Source organism: Heloderma suspectum, chromosome 4, assembly GCF_057233095.1.
Source record: "Heloderma suspectum isolate Gila_16-S chromosome 4, 16-S_ref, whole genome shotgun sequence".
Lineage (NCBI taxonomy): Eukaryota > Metazoa > Chordata > Lepidosauria > Squamata > Helodermatidae > Heloderma > Heloderma suspectum.
This window is the reverse complement of record NC_139461.1, coordinates 263,311,538-263,335,230: the sequence shown is the minus strand read 5'-3', so window position 1 is coordinate 263,335,230 and position 23,693 is coordinate 263,311,538. Positions and strand designations below refer to the sequence as shown.

Below are 23,693 nucleotides of genomic sequence, written 5' to 3'. Positions count from 1 at the left end.
AACAGGCAGAGGAAGACAAAGAAGATGCAGAGGAAACCACAGCAGGAGGCATGTATTGACATCCTAGTGAGCCAGCCCTGGCTGGTACAAACCTTGTGATCATGTGCCCTTTGCAGGGATGCAAAGATGGGGTGAACCCTGAGCCCAATAAATAAATAAAGTATATTGTAAAATTCAACAACATTGTTCTGGTCAAACCGTAATGGGCGTAGAGTTGTAGGGTGTTTGTTTTAGGGGGAGGAAGTGAATATAAAAAAGTACAAATGAGAAATATTATATTGCTTTATTACTTGTAGTTGTATGATACTTTGGTTTCTTAGGTGTGTAACAAATCTATTATCATGATGTCTCATACCTCTATGTGTCTATTTTCCTGCCCTCTCCCCCTTACTGTTTCATCAGCATGAGCAGTAGGGGTACCATAAGAAACTTCAGAGGTATGGGAAGGTAATCTGTGTTTTCTGAATGGACAACCTTCCACTTGGCAAAGGGATCCCCAAATATCCCTTCCTCCCTTGGAGCTGCATGGGAGAATATCACTGCTTTGGAGAACCATCAGTACCTTGATGACGTCAGCAGTCATCATTACACCCAAAACAAATATGATTTTTCCGGTGGGAAAGGAGAAACAAAACATAATGTTTTCAAAAGAAATAAGTATTAGGAAATGGTATCAAAACCTGGCATCTCTCTCTCTCTCTCTCTCTTGCTCTGTGTATTTTACTGATTAAAATAGCCCTCCTTTGGTGCGGCCAAGTGCTTTGGTGTCCATAACACTGACATCACATCATAATCTGTCCTGTAGATTCTGGTGTTATAAAAATTTAGGAGAGGGGAGGCTGCTGCCTCTGATCACCAAATACCAGAATGCCAGCAATGTGAATCTTTCCAGCAATGAGTGAATGAAGTATGAAGCATGCTAGGAATGATGTCAGGCCCAGCTTAGAGGAAATAAAATGTATCAACAGGGAGTGGAGGTTCTTGATGCAACTTTGCCCGTGTGGTAGAACCCTAATCAAAATTCTTTACTCCTATTTTAAAACAGAACAAGAAGAGCAAGCTAAAGAACCGGAAGAAGGTAAATGAAAAGGGGACTCCATGTGCAGCGTGGCCACCGCCTAAGGAAATCTCATTCCTTTTGGACTGATACTTATATTGCGTTCAGTGACGTATCTGGCATGAAAAGATGAGAGGGAGACAGGGCCATTGTGACCATTAGGCAGAGTGAGGCAACTGCCTCAGGCAGCAGATGTTGGGGTACAGCGGCTGTTCCTCCTTAGTCTCCCAGCCATTTCCCCTCAGCTGGTGGGCGGAGCTGTGTGTGTGTATGCCACTGCCACACAGCCTGTCCTGCACCCCATAAGCTAGCCTGCTGCCCTCGGGTGCAGCAGAGAATGCTGTCCCCTCACCAGCTTTAAAGCAAGGGCCATCTTGTCCTTTGCCGCAGGGAGCAAAATGTCTTGGGCCAGCCCTGAAGATGAACATGGAAAAGAAGCACAAACTATACGATTGTCTCCAGTGATTAACAAAGAAAGATTAAAAAACAAAACTTTGTGCTGTGATGTGGCACCTAGAACCATTTCTACCCATAAAAAGTAGTATAGGCCTTAGAGGTGTCAGTGGGAATACTGGAAGTCCTGTCTCTACCATTTATCTTCAAAGGGAGCAGATAACTATCTTTGTTTTATCTTAAGTGTTCATTTGGTTTCTTGCAGGGGAATCAAAACGCAGGCCCAAGTAAGTATATATATACACCTTAGATTTAATGTTGTGGTAAATTATGCAATTGCTGAGGTGGCAGCTGCCATAAAGAAGGGAGAAGATGTTAAGGGATTAAAGAAAAATGGAAGAAAAATAAAGACAGAGGTGCCCATGCTTGATAACGGAATTGGCTCTCCCCTATTCATTTTTCAGCATAGTAACCCTATTGCATTCTCCTGGGTGCTGTTTGAACATGTGCAGTATTGTTGTTGTTTTTTAAATAAAACTTTCCCCATGTATTTATTTAGTTAGCTAAGTTATACCCTGCCTTTTCACCAAAGAATGGCATTCAGGGTGGCTGACAATAATAAGATCCAGATTAAAACAAAATTAAAACATCATAACACTAAATAAATTAAAATCATAGTTAAAAACACAACAATAAAAGAAAAATAAATGATGTAACAGTGTGGTATAGTGGTTAGAGCAGCCTTCCCTGATCTAGTGCACTCCAGATAAAATAATAATTATTGCACATTTTCTCAGATAATCTCTGCGGGCTACATTCAGCTGTGAGCCTGTGAGAGATAATGATTTTCCCAAGGTCATCAAATGATTGTCAAAGCTGAGGTGAAGAAGAGGAGTGGGATTTGATAAATAATATTTAGTTATTTTTTAAAAATTATACACTGCCTTTCTTTATAAAATAACCCTAAAGGAACTACAAGTCCCAGGTTCAAATGTGAGCTTAGCGATGAAATCCCAAGATAGATAGTCTTAAATTCACTACCTCTTAGCCTCAGCATATCACTTCTGTAACATGAGGTGCAATGTGGTTGAGCTGCCCAGTTCCATACTTCCATCCCCACTGCTGTTTTTCGGATCCCATGACTCTTTAGGAACCAGTTGACTTTAGGAAGTTCTCTTTGTCCACTTCCTGTTGCAAACTCATCAGTAGGATCAGTCCTACCCAAAGGTTCAGGGAAGGGCAGAGATGAGGTTCAGATATGAGGGTTGGACTGGGGAGCCATATGTATCAGCTGTCTCTGCAGTCTTCCTCTTCCTGTATGCCATGTTCAGTCAGGACTTTTCTACTCAAGGCAGTTATGTGCTCCTCATTCCCTACTTATGGCTGTTTATGGGTTCTTTAGACAATGTCATGACACTCCAGTTTCACTTCTGTGTTTAACAAGCACTTCCTGTGAGGTTTTTTTTGGGGGGGGGGTAGGGAAAATACGGTATTTAATTGTGAAAGTGAAAGAAAGTGCTTTTTTTACTTGTTTATTTGTGTTATTCCACTATACCACAGTGCCAGCTAAAGGCTATGTAGTAGAAAAGCAGGAAAGGAAACACTCTTAGTGTAGCGCAATTCTGCAACGAAACCGAAAGTAGATACAGCCGATTAACAACCTCATGTAGAAAAGCTCTCAGAAGGCTCTTTGGTGGACACAACAATGGCTCCAATCTCACTTAAGCTACTGAATTTTCAGAAGTGCTCAGTATAAAACCATAAAATACAACAACCTGACATATGGGTAAATACTGTTTACCGATACGTTTCTGAGCCCGATTTAAAGTGCTGGTTTTTACCTTTAAAACCTTAAATGGTTTGGGACCAAGTTACTTGAAGGACTGCCTTCACCCATATCCTTAGTAGCCACCTGTCTCATCTAATTTGTTGGGGTCATCTGGAGGAGAGCCCACTGAAGACGATCTTAGGGTCCAGGCAGGTATATATGGGAGGAGACGATCCTTCAACTCACCTAGCCCCAAGCCATTTAGGGCTTTGAAAGTTAATACTAGTACTTTCGATCAGACCCAGAAATGGACTGAAAGCCAGTGCAGATCATAAAGCACTGTAATTATATCATCACACTGACTGGTCCCTGTGAACAATCTCGCTGCCCTGTTTTGGAACAGTGTAAGTTTCCAGACCATTTTTTTACATTTGTATCCCGCCCTTCCACGAAAGAGCTCAGAGAGGCAGATTGGTTTCAACATTTCTACAAAGACAAAGTAAGCTAGAAAGAGTGACTCCCCCAAAGCCATCCGAAAGCTGAGCACAGACGTCAACCTGGATCTCCCATAGCCACAACCCATTAACCATGCAAATATGTCTAGCCTGGAACTAACTAGAGGGTAAAGTGCAGTGATATTTTAGGCTTCCTAAAAGGAAATTCATGAAAGATTTGTAGCATAGCTTACGTTTCATCTGTTTTCACACTACAGATACTATTTTTTAAAGTTTATTTGGTTTTTACTTATATTTTTATCTTTAATTATAACAATATATAAGAACAACAATAAAAAGAGACAATCAAGCTGCAGTCCTATACCCACTTCCCTGGGAGTAAGCCCCACTGAACTCAACAGGCCGCATGTCTGAGTAGACATGTATAGGATTGTGTTGTAAGGCTTTAATCCTATGTGCACTTATGTGGGTGTAAGTTTTATTGATCATAATAGGATTGCACTGCAAAGATTGCACCTTTTAAGAAAAATGAAATTCAGAGAAGCAAATACACAATCTCTTTGGGTGGTACAACATTATCTAGAATATTTTAAAAACATTTTTATTTAGTGCTTGCAAGTGCAGAGACACTGTGCAATGCGACAGGGTGTACAAGCTCACAGACAGAGTGCTATCTCAAGGATAACATTCCCACTCCACATGCCCAGATATAAAGTTATTACAGCTGCTCAGTGGCTCATATAAGGAAAATAAGACCACAGTGACAGGTGTGGTCATTGTAAAAGCCCATGATGACATTCCATGTGGCGCCCTCGAACAAGCTATAAATTGTTCCCTTGGCTTGGAACTATATCCACATTGACAACCAGTTTACATAAAATGTGCACAGTGAGTTCTAACAGGAGCGAGTGTCGGTTTAGCTCCCTCCCAGGTTTTCATTGTTACAGATTTGGGTTTCATTCATGTATCATTCCCCAGTATGGGATCTTTTGTGTTTCATAGAAAGATTCTACTCACAGATGCTACATCTCTTTTTTTCATTTAAAGCATAAGATAATGACCTTTTGATGAGACTATCTAGTTATTAGACCACTGGCCAAAGGGATGAATATAAGAAGTTTAGTCTGTGTGTGTGTGTGTGTGTGTATTTAAAAATCATCTTTGTCCACCTCAGGCATTTAAGAACTCATGAGATTAGTATTACAGACTTAGATTTTTTTTTTAAATTATTCCATTCATGCCACCTTTGTTTACATATAACAGCAGTTTGTGCCCCCCAAAAGGGCCGTCATATGGCCTGTTCTAAACAAACATCTCATCCTATGGTAAAACTGTTCCTGTACTATTCCATTTGGACTGTATACTGGGGCATTGCATAACTGAATGCTTCCCCAAATTAAAAAAAAAATGAAACAAAACATCCCCGCACATAGAAAACTAGATGTTGGGGAGATAGGTTGTAGCCTAACCCTGATATGCTGGTTTTCTAGATGTATGTGGTCCCCCCCACCCCATTGGTGAGCATCCAAGCAATGCAGTTCCCCACCTGTAGGCTGAAGTGGTACTGACAAAGGAAGAGTTTTACAAGGGAAGAATTGTCTGTATTGTCTTGGTCAGATTGTCTTGGTTCACATTTGCAAACAGAGAGACAGACCCCCATTGAAAAAAATGGATTAATTGTGGATTCTTACAGGGGCTGCAGTGAGACGAAAGATAATTTCAATAAATATTTAGGTTTACAAAAAGAGGTGGGCTGAAACAGAAGCCAGGGGTTGCAATACCAATGGGTTACCGCTTTGTTTATTTTTCCCCTCCTGATTTCAGGCTCTTTATGCCAAATCTGGTGCCTCCGAAGATCCCTGATGGGGAGAGAGTAGATTTTGATGTGAGTACACCCACTGCCATCTCAACAAACCAGTTTTTTCTCTGTCAGTCAGTTTCTTTGTTTTTGATAGAAGGGTACCAAATCTTGGCCATGTCTTTTCTCCCTTGTAGGACATTCATCGCAAGAGAATGGAGAAAGATCTGAATGAGCTGCAAGCCCTGATTGAGGCCCATTTTGAGAATAGGAAGAAGGAGGAGGAAGAGCTGATATTCCTCAAGGACAGAATTGTACGTCAAAGAGTTGCACACCTCTTATCTAGGAACCTTTAATGGGTCCCTAGATTTGTTCCTCTAACAGGGCTCAGGTTCAGTCCCCTAATCAGCTGGCATGCTGCTACTGGTAGTAATAGTTTTACTGTTCTATGACCAAGTGCCAAGGTCATGACCACTTGTGCAGCCATTAATGTTTATGGCCCAAATACAATTGTCAAGGTTAGGGTCCATAGACACCATGGGAATCTCTTCAGGGAACCTTACAGTTATGGTATTTAAGATTAGAATCTAAGGCTGTAATCCTCCACTTAACTAGGGAGGAAAGTTATTGGGCGTACGTCTGACTTAACATGCATCTCAAAGTCATGGTTTATTTAGATGCTGAGTTTTGGAAGAGTGCCATCTGTTCCTCTCTTTGACCTTGTGGCCCATCGTGCCCCCCCCCCACACACATACACATGGATCCCCCCAAATACTATTTTGTTTTCAGTAAGAAGTTGGGAACTGGGAACTGAGAAATGACCAGAGCTGGCCCTACCATTGGGCAAAGGTAGACAAGGTACTGTAGGAAGCAAAATGTGTGCATCATTAAAGGGGAAACATACTATCAATTACATATTAACACTGCAATCTTATGCCTATTTATTCAAACGTAATTCCCATTGTGCTCAATAGGACTTACTCCCTAGTAAGTTTGTGTAGGATTGTAGCCATAATATTCTATATTTTACTGTTGGGAGGCACCATTTGGATTTCCCTGCTCAGATGTCAAAATAGCTTGGTCCAGCACCAGCACTATTGACAGCAGAGGTATTTTAGCATCACCCCTGGCTGTCTCAGGCCACGTTGTTTGTGTTCAGAGCAGGGGGACATCGATCAGAATATATCAGGACTCCCCTGAACAGTACTGGGCTTTCTTCTTCCTACAGGAGCAGCGGCGAGCAGAACGAGCTGAGCAACAACGGATCCGTAGTGAGCGAGAGAAGGAACGCCAGGCCCGCTTGGCTGTGAGTACAGTTGTTGTTGTTGTTGTTCAGTCGTTCAGTCGTGTCCGACTCTTCGTGACCCCATGGACCATAGCACGCCAGGCCTTCCTGTCCTGCGCTCTCTCCCGGAGCGTGCTCAAGTTCAGTGAATGTTAATTTCAAGGCCTTTGAGAGTTTGAAAAGAAATGGTTCTGGCAGCCCCCTGCCTATGCATGGAACAAATTGTTCACCGAGCTGTCTATGTAAGGGCCAAACAAAACATTCTGCTAATCATGCATAATGTAGGAATGCGTGATAGCTTTCCTTACTCTTGTGTAACCATGTGTGGCCCAGATTCATATCAGGACCACAGCATCCTGGAGAGGGGGACCTTCTCCCCCTCCATTCCCCCCCCAAAATTCCACCTCCTGTGAAAAAAAAAGAAAAACGTCTCCATTGGGATTAGCAGAATGTTTAGCTTGGCCCTAAGAATTATGCTCAGGCAGTACAAGTCCATCATCCTTTGTCTGGGTGCTATTCCAGTGAACAGGAAGCCTTGGAAATGGGTGATATCACTTACCTAGGTTTTATGCGCACCAGACCAAACCAGATTATAATTCCTCAGTTTATAATGCAAACCCAGCCAAACTGTTCCATATTTTCTTACATGTCCCCTGCCTTCAGGCGCAGAAAAACCAAACCAAACAAGGAAGAACCTATTAAGAACTGTTATTATTTTGGCTAATCTTCCAGCATATTGAATAGCGTTGATGATCCTCCAGAAACACTGGAGTCCGAAGCACCTGTATACCATCCTTTCTGAGTTGTGTCCATCCAGTCCCCTACACAATTGGAAGTTTGGATTTGACCTTCCTGTAAATTACCTTTACCTCTCTGTACATTCTGAAACACTATTGTGTTTCTGTCCTTGGCAGGAAGAGAAAGCTCGGAAAGAGGAAGAGGAAGCTAGGAAGAGGGCCGAAGAGGATGCCAGGAAAAAAAAGGCTTTCTCCAACATGCTCCATTTTGGAGGCTACCTACAAAAGGTACCTGTACAGCCTGAGTGATCTAGTACAAGCTAGGATGGCTTGATAGGACATATCACAAAAAAGAGAGGAAATGCGTCATCAAAAAAGAGGACAGGAGAGGGCAGAGATTTGCTTAAAATTTGTATATGCTAATTTGCATGTATAAATGTATGTTTAGAAAGAATTCATCTAATTTAAATAGAAATTTAATACATCTCACCTGAGTGGGGAACACTGTGACCTGGGGGGATCTTCGCGACAATGGAATGAGAAGCGTGTTGAAGTATTATCCAGATTTTCATGAAATTGGAAAACACGAAGCAAGAAAAGCTGAGTGTACCGTACCTTTAAAACCCGGTTTTCATGGGTCACACGGTGCTTGAAAGGAACATACTTCTAGGTTGGGTGGGGGGGAGTAGAACTGAACATCATCAACCAGGCAGGTGCTGCTCAACCAATGAGAGAGTCTTGTTTCCCGCCCCTGTCCAGGCTCCCCCGGGCTACCATGTTATTATTCCCGACAGCATCTGAAGTTTCCCTATGAGAGCACCCCACCAGCACAATTTTGCCCCATTCCAGCCAATAGGGATTTAGAGCTTCCACCTCCTTTCTCCTTCTCCAGGGAGTAAATACAGGGATCTAGCTGCTTTATCCATTGACGGTCTGCAGCCTGTGTTGCCCAGTCATAAAAACCCAGTTGTGCACTTCCAGGGAGCAAATGCAGGGATCAAGCTGCTTCACCCATTCTCATTCTGCAGCCTCTGTTGCCTGCTTTCCCCCCATGGAGAATCTGTAGCATCTTTTTCTCATTGAGAAAATCTAGCGGCACTGTTTCAAGTACTAGCTATCTAGTGAGAGGAGGCAGGCAGAAGCGGGAGTCTGCAGCCCCAGTACTTCGCTGTATCGATGGGGTGATAACAGTGAAAACTGAAGGATGCAGGAGAGGCAGCAGCAGAGAAGCAGTGCCCATTGAGAATAATAGGCTCACTTCCCTCTGCACCCCCCTTTCCGTGCTCAGTGATATGCAAAGAGACAACCAGCCTACTTCCCCAATCTGACGCGCCCCCCCCAATTGATGTGGAGCAAATTAAATCCAAAATTAAACTGGGGCAGTCAGCTGTTCCCTTACTTCCAACTAGGGACGCTGAGCATGTGCTTACCCTTTGGCAGGAGTTCTGCCCTTTGCTCAAGTGCATTTGAGGGCAATGAGTTCCCCAAATCCTGATGGCCGCCATCCCACAAAGCAGGGATGAGGCAGGGGAAAAAGGGGGGCAGCCCACCTATGATGATGCAACAGCAGAACACGCCCCCAACACACATGCAAAAAGCCACATTTAGTTCGGGGATATGGGGCACACTGCACTGGAAGCAGGCGGAAGCCAACTTAAAGGGAAAGTGCAGCACACAACGCCCCTGAGAAAACTCTGGGTTTCAGGGTGGAAATGACGGCTTTGCTGCAGAGTAGCCATGACATCATGTGTCCCTAATGACTTTAAGCCACAGCAACACTGGAGAAAACCTCCCATGTAGACGGGCCCCAGGTGACCTGTGTGCTTGCTGCTCAGTCTGCTGTCGAGATGCTAACTGTTGATGGACAAGCTCAAGGCCCTCTGCTCTCCCTTCTTAACATTTTTTTTCCATCTTAAAACCAGAGGTGAGCTGGACAAACCTTCAAATAGAGGACTGTCTTCTGACAGCCTTTCAAATAGTGGACTGTCCTTTGGAAAGTGGGACACATGGTCACCCTTGTACAAGCTGAAGCCCATATCTGGGGGCAGAATTTCCTGTGTGTGTTTGTGTGGCAATTTATCCTCTTGGAAAGGCTGGGAGAGATACACTGAGAGCATATCACACTTGCATAGCCCTTGGAAACTCTTCAGCTTTCTTTTTCATCCATGTGTACTACTTTCACCTTCCATGTCCAGAGTTCATGTACCTGATGAAGTGGGCTTTTGCACAGGGACATTCTTGCCCCATTCAAGCTCCAATCAGTTGTTAAAGTGCCACAGCATACTTTGAGCCAAGCTGACAACAACAACAACACGTTATGCTAATCACGAAGCATGTAGCTGAGGCTTGTTTTATTTTTTACTCTAGTTTAAGCATGCGCAACACTGATTTGGATTGGGACCACCGTGCTCCAGGTGGGAAGGGTCAAAACTCCCCCCTCATTTCCCCCTGAATTTCCTCGACCATGGGAGGGGTTAAAAATAGGGGGGAAGTTATAAAAAATGGTTGTGTGTGTGTGTGGGGGGGAGGTTAACCTTCTTCTCCCACACTGTGGTGGTCCTGATCTGAATCAAGGCCATGTGTGCTTATACTAGAGTAAAAAGTGAGACAAGCTGCAGGTACATGCTACGTAAGTAGCGTAACATGTTGTCTGGTCCTTTGTCACTTTGATTTCTGCCTGAGTCCTTGAACTCACCATGGAGAAGAGGAGGAGGGATTTTGTTAAACTCAAGAGACAGCAATGCCACTCATGAACTGCTTCCTTTAGACGGAGAAGAAAAGTGGGAAAAAACAAACAGAGCGGGAAAAGAAGAAAAAGATCCTCGGTGAGCGTCGGAAACCTCTGAATATTGATCACTTGAATGAAGACAAACTGAGGTGAGAAGGAAGGCTAATACCTTGGTCAGCAGAAAGAATCTCAAATGCCAGTAAGGAACCCATTTCTTCATTAGACCCAAGGCATGGTAAAGAAGGAATCAGAGAAAAACACAGTCTTTTACTCACTACTTTCCACATTTTGAAGGTTAGGTATGATTTGTGGTTCCTCGGGGTGAAACTAGACATGACGCTAAATGCCGGCCCTTGCATTTAACATGGAAGGGGTTTGTTCTGTTTTAAAAATGCAGATGGCACCAACTTGGGGGAGGGGTGTTAATTAATGCAGTTCTGAAGAAATCCCCTCCTCTGAAGCTAGTATATGCATTGGGGGTGGAATCCCCCACTGGTGCCAATGCCACCCTGTCTGATGATGCCATGTCACAACTTGTTTGCCTCTCTCACACATATCAAGGGGGGGGGGATTTGCAACAGAAAGCCACCGGTGAGGTCCAGGGACTGATTGCACAGCCCCCCACAAACACCTAAATAACAGCAAAATGAACAAGGGGAGCAAGTGAAGGCATTACTCTAGAGCGTTATTGGTAGTGCCTGCACCGCCTGATCCATTCTCCTATAAATCCCATGATCTAAAGACCTCCTCCATATGTTGTGGGATAACAGTCGACTACGGCTGTCCACAGCCGGAAGCAGGAAGACCAGGTGGAGGGAGATAGGAAGGAAGGGGCCTGTAGGCATGGCAACAGCAACTGCCCCTCCTCTTGGTGCTTTTCTATAGACCAGCTTTCCTCAATCTGGCATCCTCCAGGTGTTTTGGACTTCAACTCCCATCATCCCCAGCCGGCATGGCCAATGCTGGGAGTTGTAGTCTCAGACATCTGGAGGCCACCGGGTTGGGGAAGGCTGGCCTATAGGCACTACGTCTGGGAGAGGATTAGGTATTGTAGTTATAGTAATCCTATTCAACCACATCTCCCAGATTTGAATGGCTGGAGTAATAAGGGGGACAGAGATGTTAAGGATGGAGGAAGAAATACACTGGAGGCATGATGGCCTGAGCATACACTGAGATACTAAAGCATGCATTGTAAGAGTACCACAATTCCATAGTGTCATAATGAACAACATTCACTTCATGGAATCTGATTCCCACATTCAAAGCTCTTCTCCAGCAAAGAAGGAGAATAAGGCCTTCTCCATATGATATAATTTGGGGTTACATATCATGTGGTAATATGTGAAGACAGTGAGATGCCAAGGCTTATTGCCATGACAAGTTAGGTCCAGGTTAGCTTCTAGTAGTGTATCAGTACTTGGAAATGTAAACACTGCTTCGGATATGGGTGCATATGCACCCGCCCACAACACACCTTAAGTGATGGCAGAGGGTCTTATATCCTAAACGGTTACATGTCAAGAAGTGTGAGAATTGGTATGCAATTGTAATAACGGCTACTCATACAATTATCATGCATCCGTCCCAGGAGGCAGGCAGTTAGACCACTAGAGGGTGCAATGACCGCACGGAAACAAACTGAGTTGGTTGGAGGCAAACCTCCGGTAAACTTAAAGACGGATGCACAGTGCCTCAGTTTTATCCAGGTTGTTCCACACTTGCCAGAAAACCTAGTTCTGGCAAAGTGGTCAGCATTAGTATTGATGAAGTAGGAATTATCCAAAGCATTTATGTATTTAAAAAGAAATAAAAGATAAAGGACATAAATGGGTGGAAGGGTGAGTGACTGGCAGTTGGGACTTCCAAAAACTTAAAGGATATTCTGGTTAAACATTACACAAAATCCATAAACAATACATATATCCATATTCACAGACTGAAACACACACACAATACATCCACAACCAAAACCCAATATGCATACACAATACATACACGAAACATTTTTTTCCCCAAGGACGTAGAATATCGTCACACATGTTAACACTGTGCATGTAAACACTGGCTACCACCTTGACTGATACTGCATGTTCTCTTATCAGGGAAAAAGCCAAGGAACTGTGGCAGAGTATCCATGACCTGGAAGCTGAGAAATTTGACTTGCAGGAAAAGTTCAAGAAGCAGAAATATGAAGTGAGTCTGAATGTCTGCTGGAATATCTGGTTTTCTACAGCTTCAGTTTCTATGCAGGGTAGCTGGATATTCCTACTAAGCCTGAGCTGAAAGAGAGGGCACTTTTCACAAGCATTTTCAGCAGTGTCAAAAAAAGTAATTGCCCTTTGAGCAATTTTTCAGATATTTTGTCAAAAGAGGGTGAAAGTATTTGTCCATTGAGAGGGAAGGCAATTCTTCCTGAAGGCTGCTTCATTTGCTCTCCATGACATCTGATTGGCTACAGCTTGTTTCACCCAGAGGTTTTATCCTGCGATTGAGATTGCTCCTTCACTGAAGTTTGTGGGCTCTTTACATGACGCTGTGACCCTCCAGGGCATCTCCTGCACTAAATGCCCTTTGTTCCGTTTTTAAACAGATCACAGATAATGAACAATCAAATTACCCTGTTGTGTTCTGCTTGAGTTCCCTCTGTGAAAAGAGGAAAAGTTGCAAGAAGAGAAGTGAGATCAATGAAAGATAATGGAAGACTCAGATATGGGGAGAAGGAGGGAGAAGGGAGAGCGGGAAAGGAAGCAGGTGAGAAAGGGAATTGTTGTGATCCTGCATTTAAAATGGAAGCAGAAAGCCCCATTTTAAATGCAGGATTTTAGGCTGGTGTAGAGACATCCTACATATTGTCATGTCATCATAGATGATCCCCGATTGGCTGGGATCACCCATGTGACTGATATAGGAAGCATGGCCCTCCCAATCAGTTTCCTTTGTCCTGAGGGACCTCATCATATCATTCTGTCACGACGTCCCATTCACTACACAATCCCGGATTGGCTGGGATCACCCATACTACTGTTCTCAGGAAGAAGACCCTGTAATTATAAACAGGGGTGGGAGTGGGGAGAGAAATGGCACTGAAGCATTGCAGCAGCTTGAGGACATCATGGTGATGAACAGATTTGGGGTGGGGGGAACTTTCTCATCATTACGGCTTCCCAGGAAATACTTTTCCTTTTCTAAAAGCACTACTTCCAACCTGAAAACTGAACATTAAACACAACACTAGTTGAATTTATGCATCATCTTTATTTTTATTACAAGGTAACTCCCTTCTTCCACCCTGCTCAGAACAAGTACAGACAGACAGGCATGATTCATCTGACCTGTCTCACTTGAAGCTAACTTTATCACCATTTGAAGCCTGCCTCAAATGGCTGTTTCAGTGAGTGGAACCAGATACTTCCCTGCTTCAAACTGATGTAGCTTTATGGGTGAAAAAGCACCAGTCCGGGCTCGTGAAGGTTCAGGAGGCCACAAATCATGCCTTAAGCTACAACAGACTCTGTCGAAGCTGTTCTGGCCCGGTTCACTCTTCAGCAAATATTTATCCTGTACTGAGGAGACCAGGTCTCATTTGCTTTGAGAGCACCTACCTGTGCGGTCGTGGTTGCATCTAGTGAAATAGGGCCACAGCTGCTTAATTAATCTGCACTAAAACTGGAGTGAAATATAGCATCTACCTATTCCAATTTCTCATTCACAAACTAATCATAACATAAGCTAGGGCCAAGCCGAAAGTGAGAATTTTCAAATATTTGGCTTAAAATTTGGGAAGCGGGGGAAAGGGAGGCTGAAATTGGGGGCCATTTGGGGAAGGAAATTGCTAGGCAGTAGTGGCAGTATTTTTCTTTCTTGGGTGGGGTGGGATGCTGTCTCTTCTCTTTAGTGGCAGTGGGTCTCCTGTTGGCAGTTTCCTGATATTTGTTTTGCTAGAATGCCTTTGACTTAGCATTGTTCTGGGACATTACTAGAGAAATTGTGCTCCCCCATTTATTTTGTGATGGCCACCATTTCCTCCCAGAATGCCCCACCATAATTCTATGTCCAGGGCATTCTGGGGATGGGTGGGTGAGGGGGATGGTGCTGCCAAGAGGAACTCTGCCACTGGGGGTCAATTCATCACCACCACCCGATATATATTCTCCACCCCTCCCCAAAATTTGTTCCGCCCATGAATTGGAGAGTACGGCAGGCAGGAGGGGGGAGCATTTTGGCTTGGCTCAAATATAAGCCTCTAGATTTCATCAGCACACCTTAACCCTCCTCTGAGGGGCTCCAGCCTCTTCCAGGCTAAGTGCTCAACTTTCAAAGGCAAGCAGAGATATTGCAAGAGGAAGCAGAAATGTTCAGCCTGTTCCTTTAGAGGAGCCACTGGCCATGATGGCTGGGAATTATGGGAGTTGCAGTTGAACACATCTGGGAGGTGCCAGGATGCGGAGGGGTGTTTTAGAACTTGCAGCAAAAGCCTTTGGCTAGTACTCTCTCCTCATCCATCAGCCAGCTCTGCAAACAGCCTTTACAGAATGCCAGAGCTCTGTCCCCCAACCCCCTGAGGTCAGGAGACAACTTGAGCTCTCCTGAATCATAGCCTGTCCCCTATTTGCCATCTGTTGTGTGGTGGGCATAAGATTCCCGTTGGCTTGCTGCTCTGTACCTCCCAGTCCCCTTCTATATTGATAAAGCCCTAGTTCCATACATTAAAATGAGCAAGGACTTTTGTCTGAGATGCTGCTGCCACTGATCAAATGCAGGGCCACAATGCAGTGTTTATGGAGCTGGTCAGTGGCATGTGCGTCTTGTCGTTGGCTACCCTGCTTACTTTCAGGCCTCACCATAATAGACACCTACAACAAAATTTTGCAGTATGGAGTGCTCATGTTCAGGATTACAGCCAGCTGTGCCCTTTTCCAGGTTCCTTCCCTCCTCTCAGTTTTCCATTTTCCCCACCCCAACAGACACTTAGCATTATGTGGCCATTGAGCATGCTCAGTCCTCATTGGACTAATTTCAGGGCTCCTCCTTTCTTAGAATTTTTATTCTGATGAGTTTTGTTTTCTTGATGGGGGGGGGACTTCTGCAAACCTTGAGGTTCTTCTAAGCCTACTGACACCTCCTTCTTGTGCGTGGATGGTGCCATTTTGGTTACAGAAGGGTCAGCACTCTAAGAATGAGTTTGCTACTAGTATATAGGATGCACTCTACCATAACCCATAGTTCTGCTTCTCGTTGTGCATATTGACCCTTGTTCAGCAAGGTGCTAAGTGTCCTTAACTGCATATTGAAGACTGATTTCTCAGGTCACCATCTTCTTTCTGTTCACGTTCCCTTTTCCAGGGCTTTCAGATCTGTAACATTCTCCTTTCTCTAACCCTAACCAGATTTCCATACTCACTGCACGCTGCGATGAGTTAAGCAAGTAGTAAGTATGTCCTGCTCCCTGCAAACAGCAAAGTACAGTGATGAATGATATACCGTGTGTGCAAAGCCCTGCTCTGAATATTGCCCTCTTATGGCCCAGTAAAGTTTGGATGCTGTCAGTATCTTCTCAAGGTTGCCTTTTGTCGTCTTGCATGCTTGTCCTGCTTGGCTTGCAATGATTTCTAGAATCAAGATTCAGTTTACTGAGATCAACCAGTGACTTCTCTTATCAGCCAGACCATGGGCAGGGGTAAGTACATGGGCAGCGCTTTTGGAACCTCTCTTCTGTACTTTGGATCTTTACACCAGAGAAGCAAGAGTGAGTTGGCATCTTAAGCAAACAAAACTGCATTTCTAGCTATCCACATGGTCTTGTGCTTTGGCTTTACACCTTTGTCATTCTCCTTTCCACATTTGTGGGAACTTCATGAGCAGGGCATTCTTGAACAGAGAACAATACATAATGCTCAAGCTCTAGAGCACTGCAGAGATGCTTCGAAAGGAGCATCAGGTCCAGGAAGTGCGGATCTTGCCACAAATGGCTCAGCTTTGCTTCCAAGCCCTACTATTGCTATAGAAAAGAGGATATTTACTGAGGATTCTGTTGCTGGCCAAGATCACTATGGAACCTCGCTGGCGAAGCACCCGTGAAATATATATCCGAAGTCTTCCAGGGATTTGGGAGAGCTGGCTTTGCCTTACTTCCTTCACCAACCATGCATGCCACATTTCATTTCAGCCAGCTAGATTTATAATCTCTCCATACTGAAAGAGTAGCATGTGGCAGAGAAGAACTATTTGAGAGTTATTATGATATAAGAAAAAGGATAGGGTCTGATGTAGGTGAACACAAACTGTTCTTTCTGGTTCCTAGTTCTGCAAATGGAAATTCCAACAATCCACAAGAGGCATTATTTATATCTACAATGGTGCTCCACAGCCCTACTGACTACAATACTGCACATGGTTGGTGTAGTCCATGCTCCATATTCTTTCCTTGCAGTTCATGCTGTCCTGACACAGTAGTCCTCCTCCGTCCTACATAGTGAAGTTTTGCCATAAAGCTTCACCTCTTGTCTATTTCTCTTGCAGATCAATGTTCTACGGAATCGCATTAGTGATCATCAAAAGGTGTAAGTACTCGGGTCGTGTAGTTATCCCTTCCTCTTTCATGGCACGGAGCACTCCCAATAGATCTTCCACAATCACCCATTTTTATTACATGCACACCTCTTTTTCCCTTCCCTTCTGTGGGATGCCTTGGTAGAGCTGTCCAGATTCTCTTTGTGCTCTACTTGCCTGCTTACATTCTTCTCTTCCTCCTTTCTCTTCCACTTTGTTAGTGTCTGCCAGCCCTGTGCTCTTCATTTCTTGCCTTCACTTTCTGCTCTAGCAATCCATGGCTTGTAAATGATGACCATATCCTGTGCTTTGGCGTTCAAGAGTCTTGGATCAAGCACTTCTGGCTATCCATGGAATTGATACTATTTGATCACTTTTTTAAAAAAAAAACACCCATTGTTGTCACCACCTTTTCTAACTTTCTTCCTTCATTTCTAATTTCAATTGGTGTTTTTTTGTTTTTTGCTGTCTTCCAACTATAATGTTTACACCCTTTATTTCCTGCTTCCTCTTCCCTGGGTTGGATCCAGAACTGGCTGTTCCATGAATGGGCTCCTTCCATCCATGGAATAAAGTCAGCTGAGGGCCCCTGCTGGAGGAAGGTGGGCGGGGGAGAGACAATTTTCACTGATTCCCCACTGCAGCCCCTCATGCTCCCTCTCATGTGGCTCTGGAGAGTCCCTCAGCCCCCCAGAGAAGTCTTTCAGGGGGCAAAGGGGGCTGCACGGGGAAGGAGGGATCACCTCCCCACTCCCTCCAGCATTAGCAGATAAGTTTGGATCCAACCCTATGTCTTATATTTGCTCCACCTCTTAGCCCTTTCCCTCCCAATCCATCCTTTAGAGTTTGCTTCTGCTCCCGTGCATTTCTCCATTTCTTCATTAACTTTAAGTTCTTTCCTATTTTTCCTTTTCCACCTGTTTTCCTCTGATCTCTGAACTCTATTGCCTCCTTACAGTCTTTGGTCTTCACCTTGCTCGTTCCTTCACAGCGCTTCCCCTTCTAAGAATGTTCTATAAGCATTATGTTCGAAGTGGCTTGGCACAGTGGAATTTTGCTGCAGCAGCTGAGCTGTCCAGCAGTGAGGCCTCCAAGTGGAAGCCATTTCCCCCCCTATGAACCTTGTAATCCAACAAATGATACATAGAGCATCCAGCCTCTTTCCCCATGAGTCAGCACCTCTTCTATGAATCTGACTTCTCTGCTTGTATAAATTATTGGGTAACTCTTGTGGATTTTCCATCATGCTTGCCCATTCCCCTCTATTCCTCTTGGCCATCACCTCCAGTTCAGAGATGAAGAACAGTGGCCCAGAGAGGCAAAAAAACCCCCCCTTCCTCGGTCTCATATGGCAGAGTGGGGCATGGATCATCGCCTGACCTCTCGACAACAATTCCGATCACTGTACAGAGCATGCTTCAGCCCACTGATGTGGGCAAGTGATGTAGCCACCTTGCCAAGTGGCTATGCAGCAGCGGGAGTTGTTGCAAGATTCATCTTTTTAATCCAGCAATCCAGAAACAAATGGCAGCTTGTATTAGGAATCCCTCTTTTCCTAGTAACCTTTTAGGTGGTGCATCAGACCAAACCTGTTGGTTAGCCAGGAGTTTTATGTGCTACTTATACCCTGTTTCTTCTCTTGTTCCCTCCTTACCTGCTTCAGAAAAGGGTGAGTCGCATGTTGTGCCCATTGGGATGTGGTGGTGGTGTGCTGTGATGGCTTGTAGTGCAAGTAATTAGGGGAAATGGCTTTACGTACCCACCCCAAGGTAGGTCTTGAGTTTCTGTATCAGGGATGCTTCAGGTGGACACCTGCTCCTTAAGCCACTGGGTACGGCTTCATAGGGAGGGGCACTTTCTTTAGCATTTGGGAGTTGAGGAAAGAGGATATATCAAAATTCAAAAAGCAGCAATACAAGATTTTGACAATCACGTCTCGGACTATCAGCCTCTTCACACATTACTTTTAAAGGTGTGCACATATGATTAAGTGTACACTTAAAAATGTAAGGTGCAAATGTGACAAACAAGTGTTTCAAAAAGTGTGTAGCATGCAGGCGTGCTCATCAGAGAGCTGGGATTGTTCCTTTGCTGGGTGTATACAGGGTAGCAAACTCAGGTTTGCTGCTATGCATCCTATCTCTTAAGTTGCACGTCAGGATTTCATGAGCTAAAATTATAAGAAGTAAAGGTCCTGCATCCTGGATGATCAGTGGGAAATCACGCCATACAAGACGTGGAGGACAGTTTGGTGAGGACAACAGATGAGGGAATGGGGAAAAGCAAAAATGAATATCAAAGGCTGAGGGTGATATGGGAAATCTCTGTACAGTAAATAAGGGCACAATCCTATGCATGTTTAGACAGAGAAAAGGCCTACAACCCCCAGCATTCCCCAGCCAGCTTTGCTTTGCTGGCTGGGGAATGCTGGGAGTTGTAGGCCTTTTCTCTGTCTAAACATGCATAGGACTGCACCCTAAATAACATTCTTAATCTGATGATACGAGGACCTCAGATTTAGAAACAGCTGCTTTCCTTTCTAAGAAGCAAGCCAGATGCACTGGCCGGTCACAGAGGGATGGGAATTAGACAAATATTTAGACATTGCCTGGCTGGCTCATCAGTGATTTCAGCTGACACGAAAGCCTCAGTCAATATACATCGAAATGACATCACTGGCTTCACTGACACTGTGTTCTTGCTCTTCCAAATGCTTTCTGACCAGCTCATTTGTGGCCCACTTCCAAGATAACATCTCACTTGGTTTACTTAGAAGTCCAGGCCCCTTGAGGACTTGCTTGAATGAACAGTAATCCTAGGCTAGTAAAATGTTCACAGTTTAAAACTGCATGGACAGAAGTGGGGCTCAGAACCTCAGGTCTGGGGGCCAAATACAGCCCATCTGGGGCTCCAATCTGGCTGTCTGAGGTTCCCCAGATGACTACACCCCTTTCTTCTGCCACATTCCCTTTCCCCTGATCACTGATGGTTTGGTGGTTTCCGGACTTTTATGTAGTCCCCCCCCCCCAATTCTAAAAGGCTGAAATACCTCTCCTCAGGCTGAGTTACTGGCAGTAAGAGTGTTAAGCTAAAATACGTTGGAATTTTTGCCCCTGCCCCTTTTGCCTTTGGCCCCACTCACCACTAGAATGCAGCCCCCAAGAGCTTCTCAAAATAGAATTCAGCCCTCAGGCTGTAAGAGGTTCAGCACCCCTGCGTTGAGCCTTAGGGCATTTCCTGCCACTGCTTGGACCCAATCCTCTTTCTGCTCACATTTACTGAGGTAGTCAAAGTTGGGGGAAGTGCCTTAGGGTGCAATGCTATGCATGTTTAGACAGAAAAAGGCCCCATGACTCCCAGCATGCTCCAGCCAGTCATGCTGGCTGGAGCATGCTGAGAGTTGTAGGACTTTTTTCAGTCTAAACATGCATAGGATTGCACCTTTAATATAGAATTCCTCCTTGGCACAGACATAGCTCTTGCTCACTCCAGCACCAATCCTGCCACAGGTCACAATATGACTATTACTTATTCAAGAATGATTTATTTTGCATATTGAGTCACCCTGATACATTTTATTAAAGGCTGGGCTATATGTCTATTAAGCAAAACAACAGCAAACAGCCCCCAAAGGCTGTAGGGAAGATCTAGAAATAGGAGGCTGAAGGTGGGTGATGTGGTTCATTAGTGTACCAGGTTCATACGTTAGGTTGTCTTTTGGATGGAAACATCCAACAACTGAAATAAAGATCAGATCTAATTTCTAAAAATAAAGAGGACTGAGTTTCCCAACTCAACTGGCAGTGGCTTGTGGACATTCCTCTACTCTCTAGCTAGTGAGGGATGAGACAGATCTACAGTACATACTTGTACGTGCTTTATACTAATTTAACTATCATGCCCTCCTCTAAAAACTGCAGTCTTTGGGGTTCTCTGGGGAGAAAAAAATCACTTTTATATCAGTTTAAGTCTGTGGTGTAGAGATGTTTAAGTTTCTACTTCCTGGGTGCCCAGCTCATTATTGAATGTGTAGAAAGAAATGACAATGTTGCATGATTTGCAGCTTATACTCTGCTGCCATTGCTCTTTCCTCGTGTGGCCTGCACATCCCATGCATTGCCACATTGGCCAGAATGGCCAATGAATCTGGTTGGGCTGTGGCCAGGCTCTGTGTGGGAGCTGTTGAATGAGGTCACCCGAGACCTAAAAGAATCTCTGTTCAGAAGCACCCACACAGGCTTTGTCCAGAGCCAAAGTGGACCCTCCCATGCTCTTTCCCATCTGCCTTTTGCTTTGACCTCACCATCACCTGAAAAACTTCATTTCCTTCTCTGTTTCCTTAACAGTTCAAAGGCTGCCCGTGGAAAGCCTGTGGTTGGTGGCCGATGGAAGTGAGAAGTCATTTGTACCTAGCCTGTGGAGAAGGCAGAGGAGCAGCTCTGTGCTCTGGCCAGCTCTTGATCCAACGTCCCAGTCCACGTGGTCCAAAGGAAAGCACCAACTGCACCAGATTATTCAGATCAAGCCACCTTCCAAAGGCCTCACTCTGTAGAATGACCGTAGCTGTGTGTGCAGCACTGTCACACATGGAGCAAACACACTGCTGTGTGGCGATTACCGTGTCACCAAAGTTAAGAATACTGTGTCTGTAAATAAAGCAAATCATGCAGCAACTCTTTCTCTCTCTCTCCTTGATTGCCTATTACAAATCCTAACTGGATAATTGTACAATCCTGAGTAGAAAGGACATTGTTGTTGTTCAGTCGTTCAGTCGTGTCCGACTCTTCGTGACCCCATGGACCATAGCACGCCAGGCCTTCCTGTCCTCCGCTCTCTCCTGGAGCGTGCTCAAGTCCATATTCATTGCATCGGTGATGCTATCTAGCCATCTCATCCTCTGCCGTCCCCTTCTCCTTTTGCCCTCAGTCTTTCCCAGAATCAGGGTCTTTTCCAGAGAGTTTTCTCTTCGCATTAGGTGGCCAAAATATTTGAGCTTCAGTTTCAGTATCTGTCCTTCCATTGAGCACTCAGGGTTTAATTTCATGGCTACAGTCACCATCTGCGGTGATCTTGGAGCCCAAGAAAATAAAATCTGTCACTGCTTCCATTTCTTCCCCTTCCATACGCCAGGAAGTGATGGGGCCAGATGCCATGATCTTCGTTTTTTTAATGTTGAGTTTCAAACCAGCTTTTGCACTCTCCTCTTTCACCCTCAACAAGAGGCTCTTGAGATCCTCTTCACTTTCTGCCATTAGGGTGATATCATCTGCGTATCTGAGGTTGTTGATAATTCTCCCAGCAATCTTAATTCCGACCTGTGATTCATCCAACCCGGCGTTTCTCATGATGTACTCTGCATATAAGTTAAATAAGCAGGGTGACAATATGCAGCCTTGTCGTATTCCTTTCCCAATTTTGAACCAATTGGTTGTTCCATGTCTGGTTCTTACTGTTGCTTCTTGACCCTCGTACAGGTTTCTCAGGAGACAGGTAAGGTGGTCTAGTACCCCCATCTCTTTCAGAATTTGCCACAATTTGTTGTGATCTACACAATCAAAGGCTTTAGCATAGTCAATGAAGCAGAAATAGATGTTTTTCTGGAATTCTCTTGCTTTCTCCATGATGCAGCGAATGTTGGCGATTTGATCTCTAGTTCCTCTGCCTCTTCGAAACCCAGCTTGTACTTCCAGTAGTTCTCGGTTCGCATACTGCTGAAGCCTAGCTTGTAGGATTTTGAGCATCACCTTGCTGGCATGTGAAATGAGCGCAATTGTATGGTAGTTTAAACACTCTTTGGCATTGCCCTTCTTTGGAATTGGAATGTAAACTGACCTTTTCCAGTCTTGTGGCCACTGTTGACTGTTCCAAATTTGTTGGCATATTGAGTGCAGCACTTTAACAGCATCATATTTTAGGATCTTAAATAGCTGAGCTGGAATACTGTCATCTCCGCTAGCTTTGTTGTTACTAATGCTTCCTAAGGCCCACTTGACTTCACTCTCGAGGATGTCCGGCTCAAGTTCAGTGACCGCACTATCATGGCTATCAGGGACATTCAGATCTTTCCTGTATAGTTCTTCTGTGTATTCTTTCCACCTCTTCTTAATCTCATCTGCTTCTGTTAGGTCCCTGCCTTCTTTGTCCTTTATCATGCCCGTCTTGCACAAAACGTTCCCTTGAGATCTCTGATTTTCTTGAAGAGATCTCTAGTCTTTCCCATTCTGTTGTTTTCCTCGATTTCTTTGCATTGTTCATTTAAGAAGGCCTTCTTGTCTCTCCTTGCTATTCTCTGGAACTCTGCATTCAGTTGGGTATATCTTCCCCTTTCTCCCTTGCTTTTCGCTTCCCTTCTTTCCTCAGCTACTTGTAAAGCCTCATCAGAGGCACTGATAGTTCCTCTGGCACTCTGTCTATCAGGTCTAATCCCTGAAATCACCTCACCTCCACTGTATATTCATAAGGGATATGATTTAGGTCATACTTGAACGGTTTAGTGGTTTTCCCTACATTCTTCAATTTAAGCCAAAATTTTGCAAGAAGCAGCTCATGATCTGAGCCACAGTCAGCTCCAGGTCTTGTTTTTACTGACTGTATGGAGCTTCTCCATCTTTGGCTGCAAAGGATATAATCAATCTGATTTCGATATTGACCATCTGGTGATGTCCATGTGTAGAGTCGCCTCTTGTGCTGTTGGAAAAGAGTGTTTACTATGATCACCGTGTTCTCTTGGCAAAACTCTATTAGCCTTTGTCCTGCTTCATTTTATACACCAAGGCCATGCTTGCCTGTTATCCCGGTGATTTCTTGACTTCCTACTTTAGCATTCCAATCCCCTATGATGAGGAGGACATCTTTTTTTGGTGTTAGTTCTAGAAGGTGTTGTAGGTCTTCATAGAACCCATCAACCTCAGCTTCTTCGG

General features: G+C 44.4%; 1 protein-coding gene across 2 annotated transcripts; it reads left to right on the top strand.

Moving 5' to 3' along the window:
* Positions 1–1,045: 1,045 nt before the first annotated feature.
* Positions 1,046–21,451, top strand: TNNT2 (troponin T2, cardiac type). Of its 2 annotated transcripts, XM_084853591.1 has the most exons (9): positions 1,046–1,100; positions 5,498–5,558; positions 5,669–5,785; positions 6,700–6,777; positions 7,671–7,781; positions 10,261–10,370; positions 12,327–12,417; positions 16,744–16,788; positions 21,120–21,451. In XM_084853591.1, coding segments are annotated over exons 1-8 (615 nt in total). In that variant the 5' UTR covers positions 1,046–1,098; the 3' UTR covers positions 21,120–21,451. The 2 variants fall into 2 exon arrangements, with proteins under 2 accessions (XP_084709717.1, XP_084709719.1); XM_084853593.1 differs by lacking the exon at positions 1,046–1,100 and having other exon boundaries at positions 16,744–16,784; positions 21,120–21,444.
* The last annotated feature ends 2,242 nt before the right edge of the window (positions 21,452–23,693 follow it).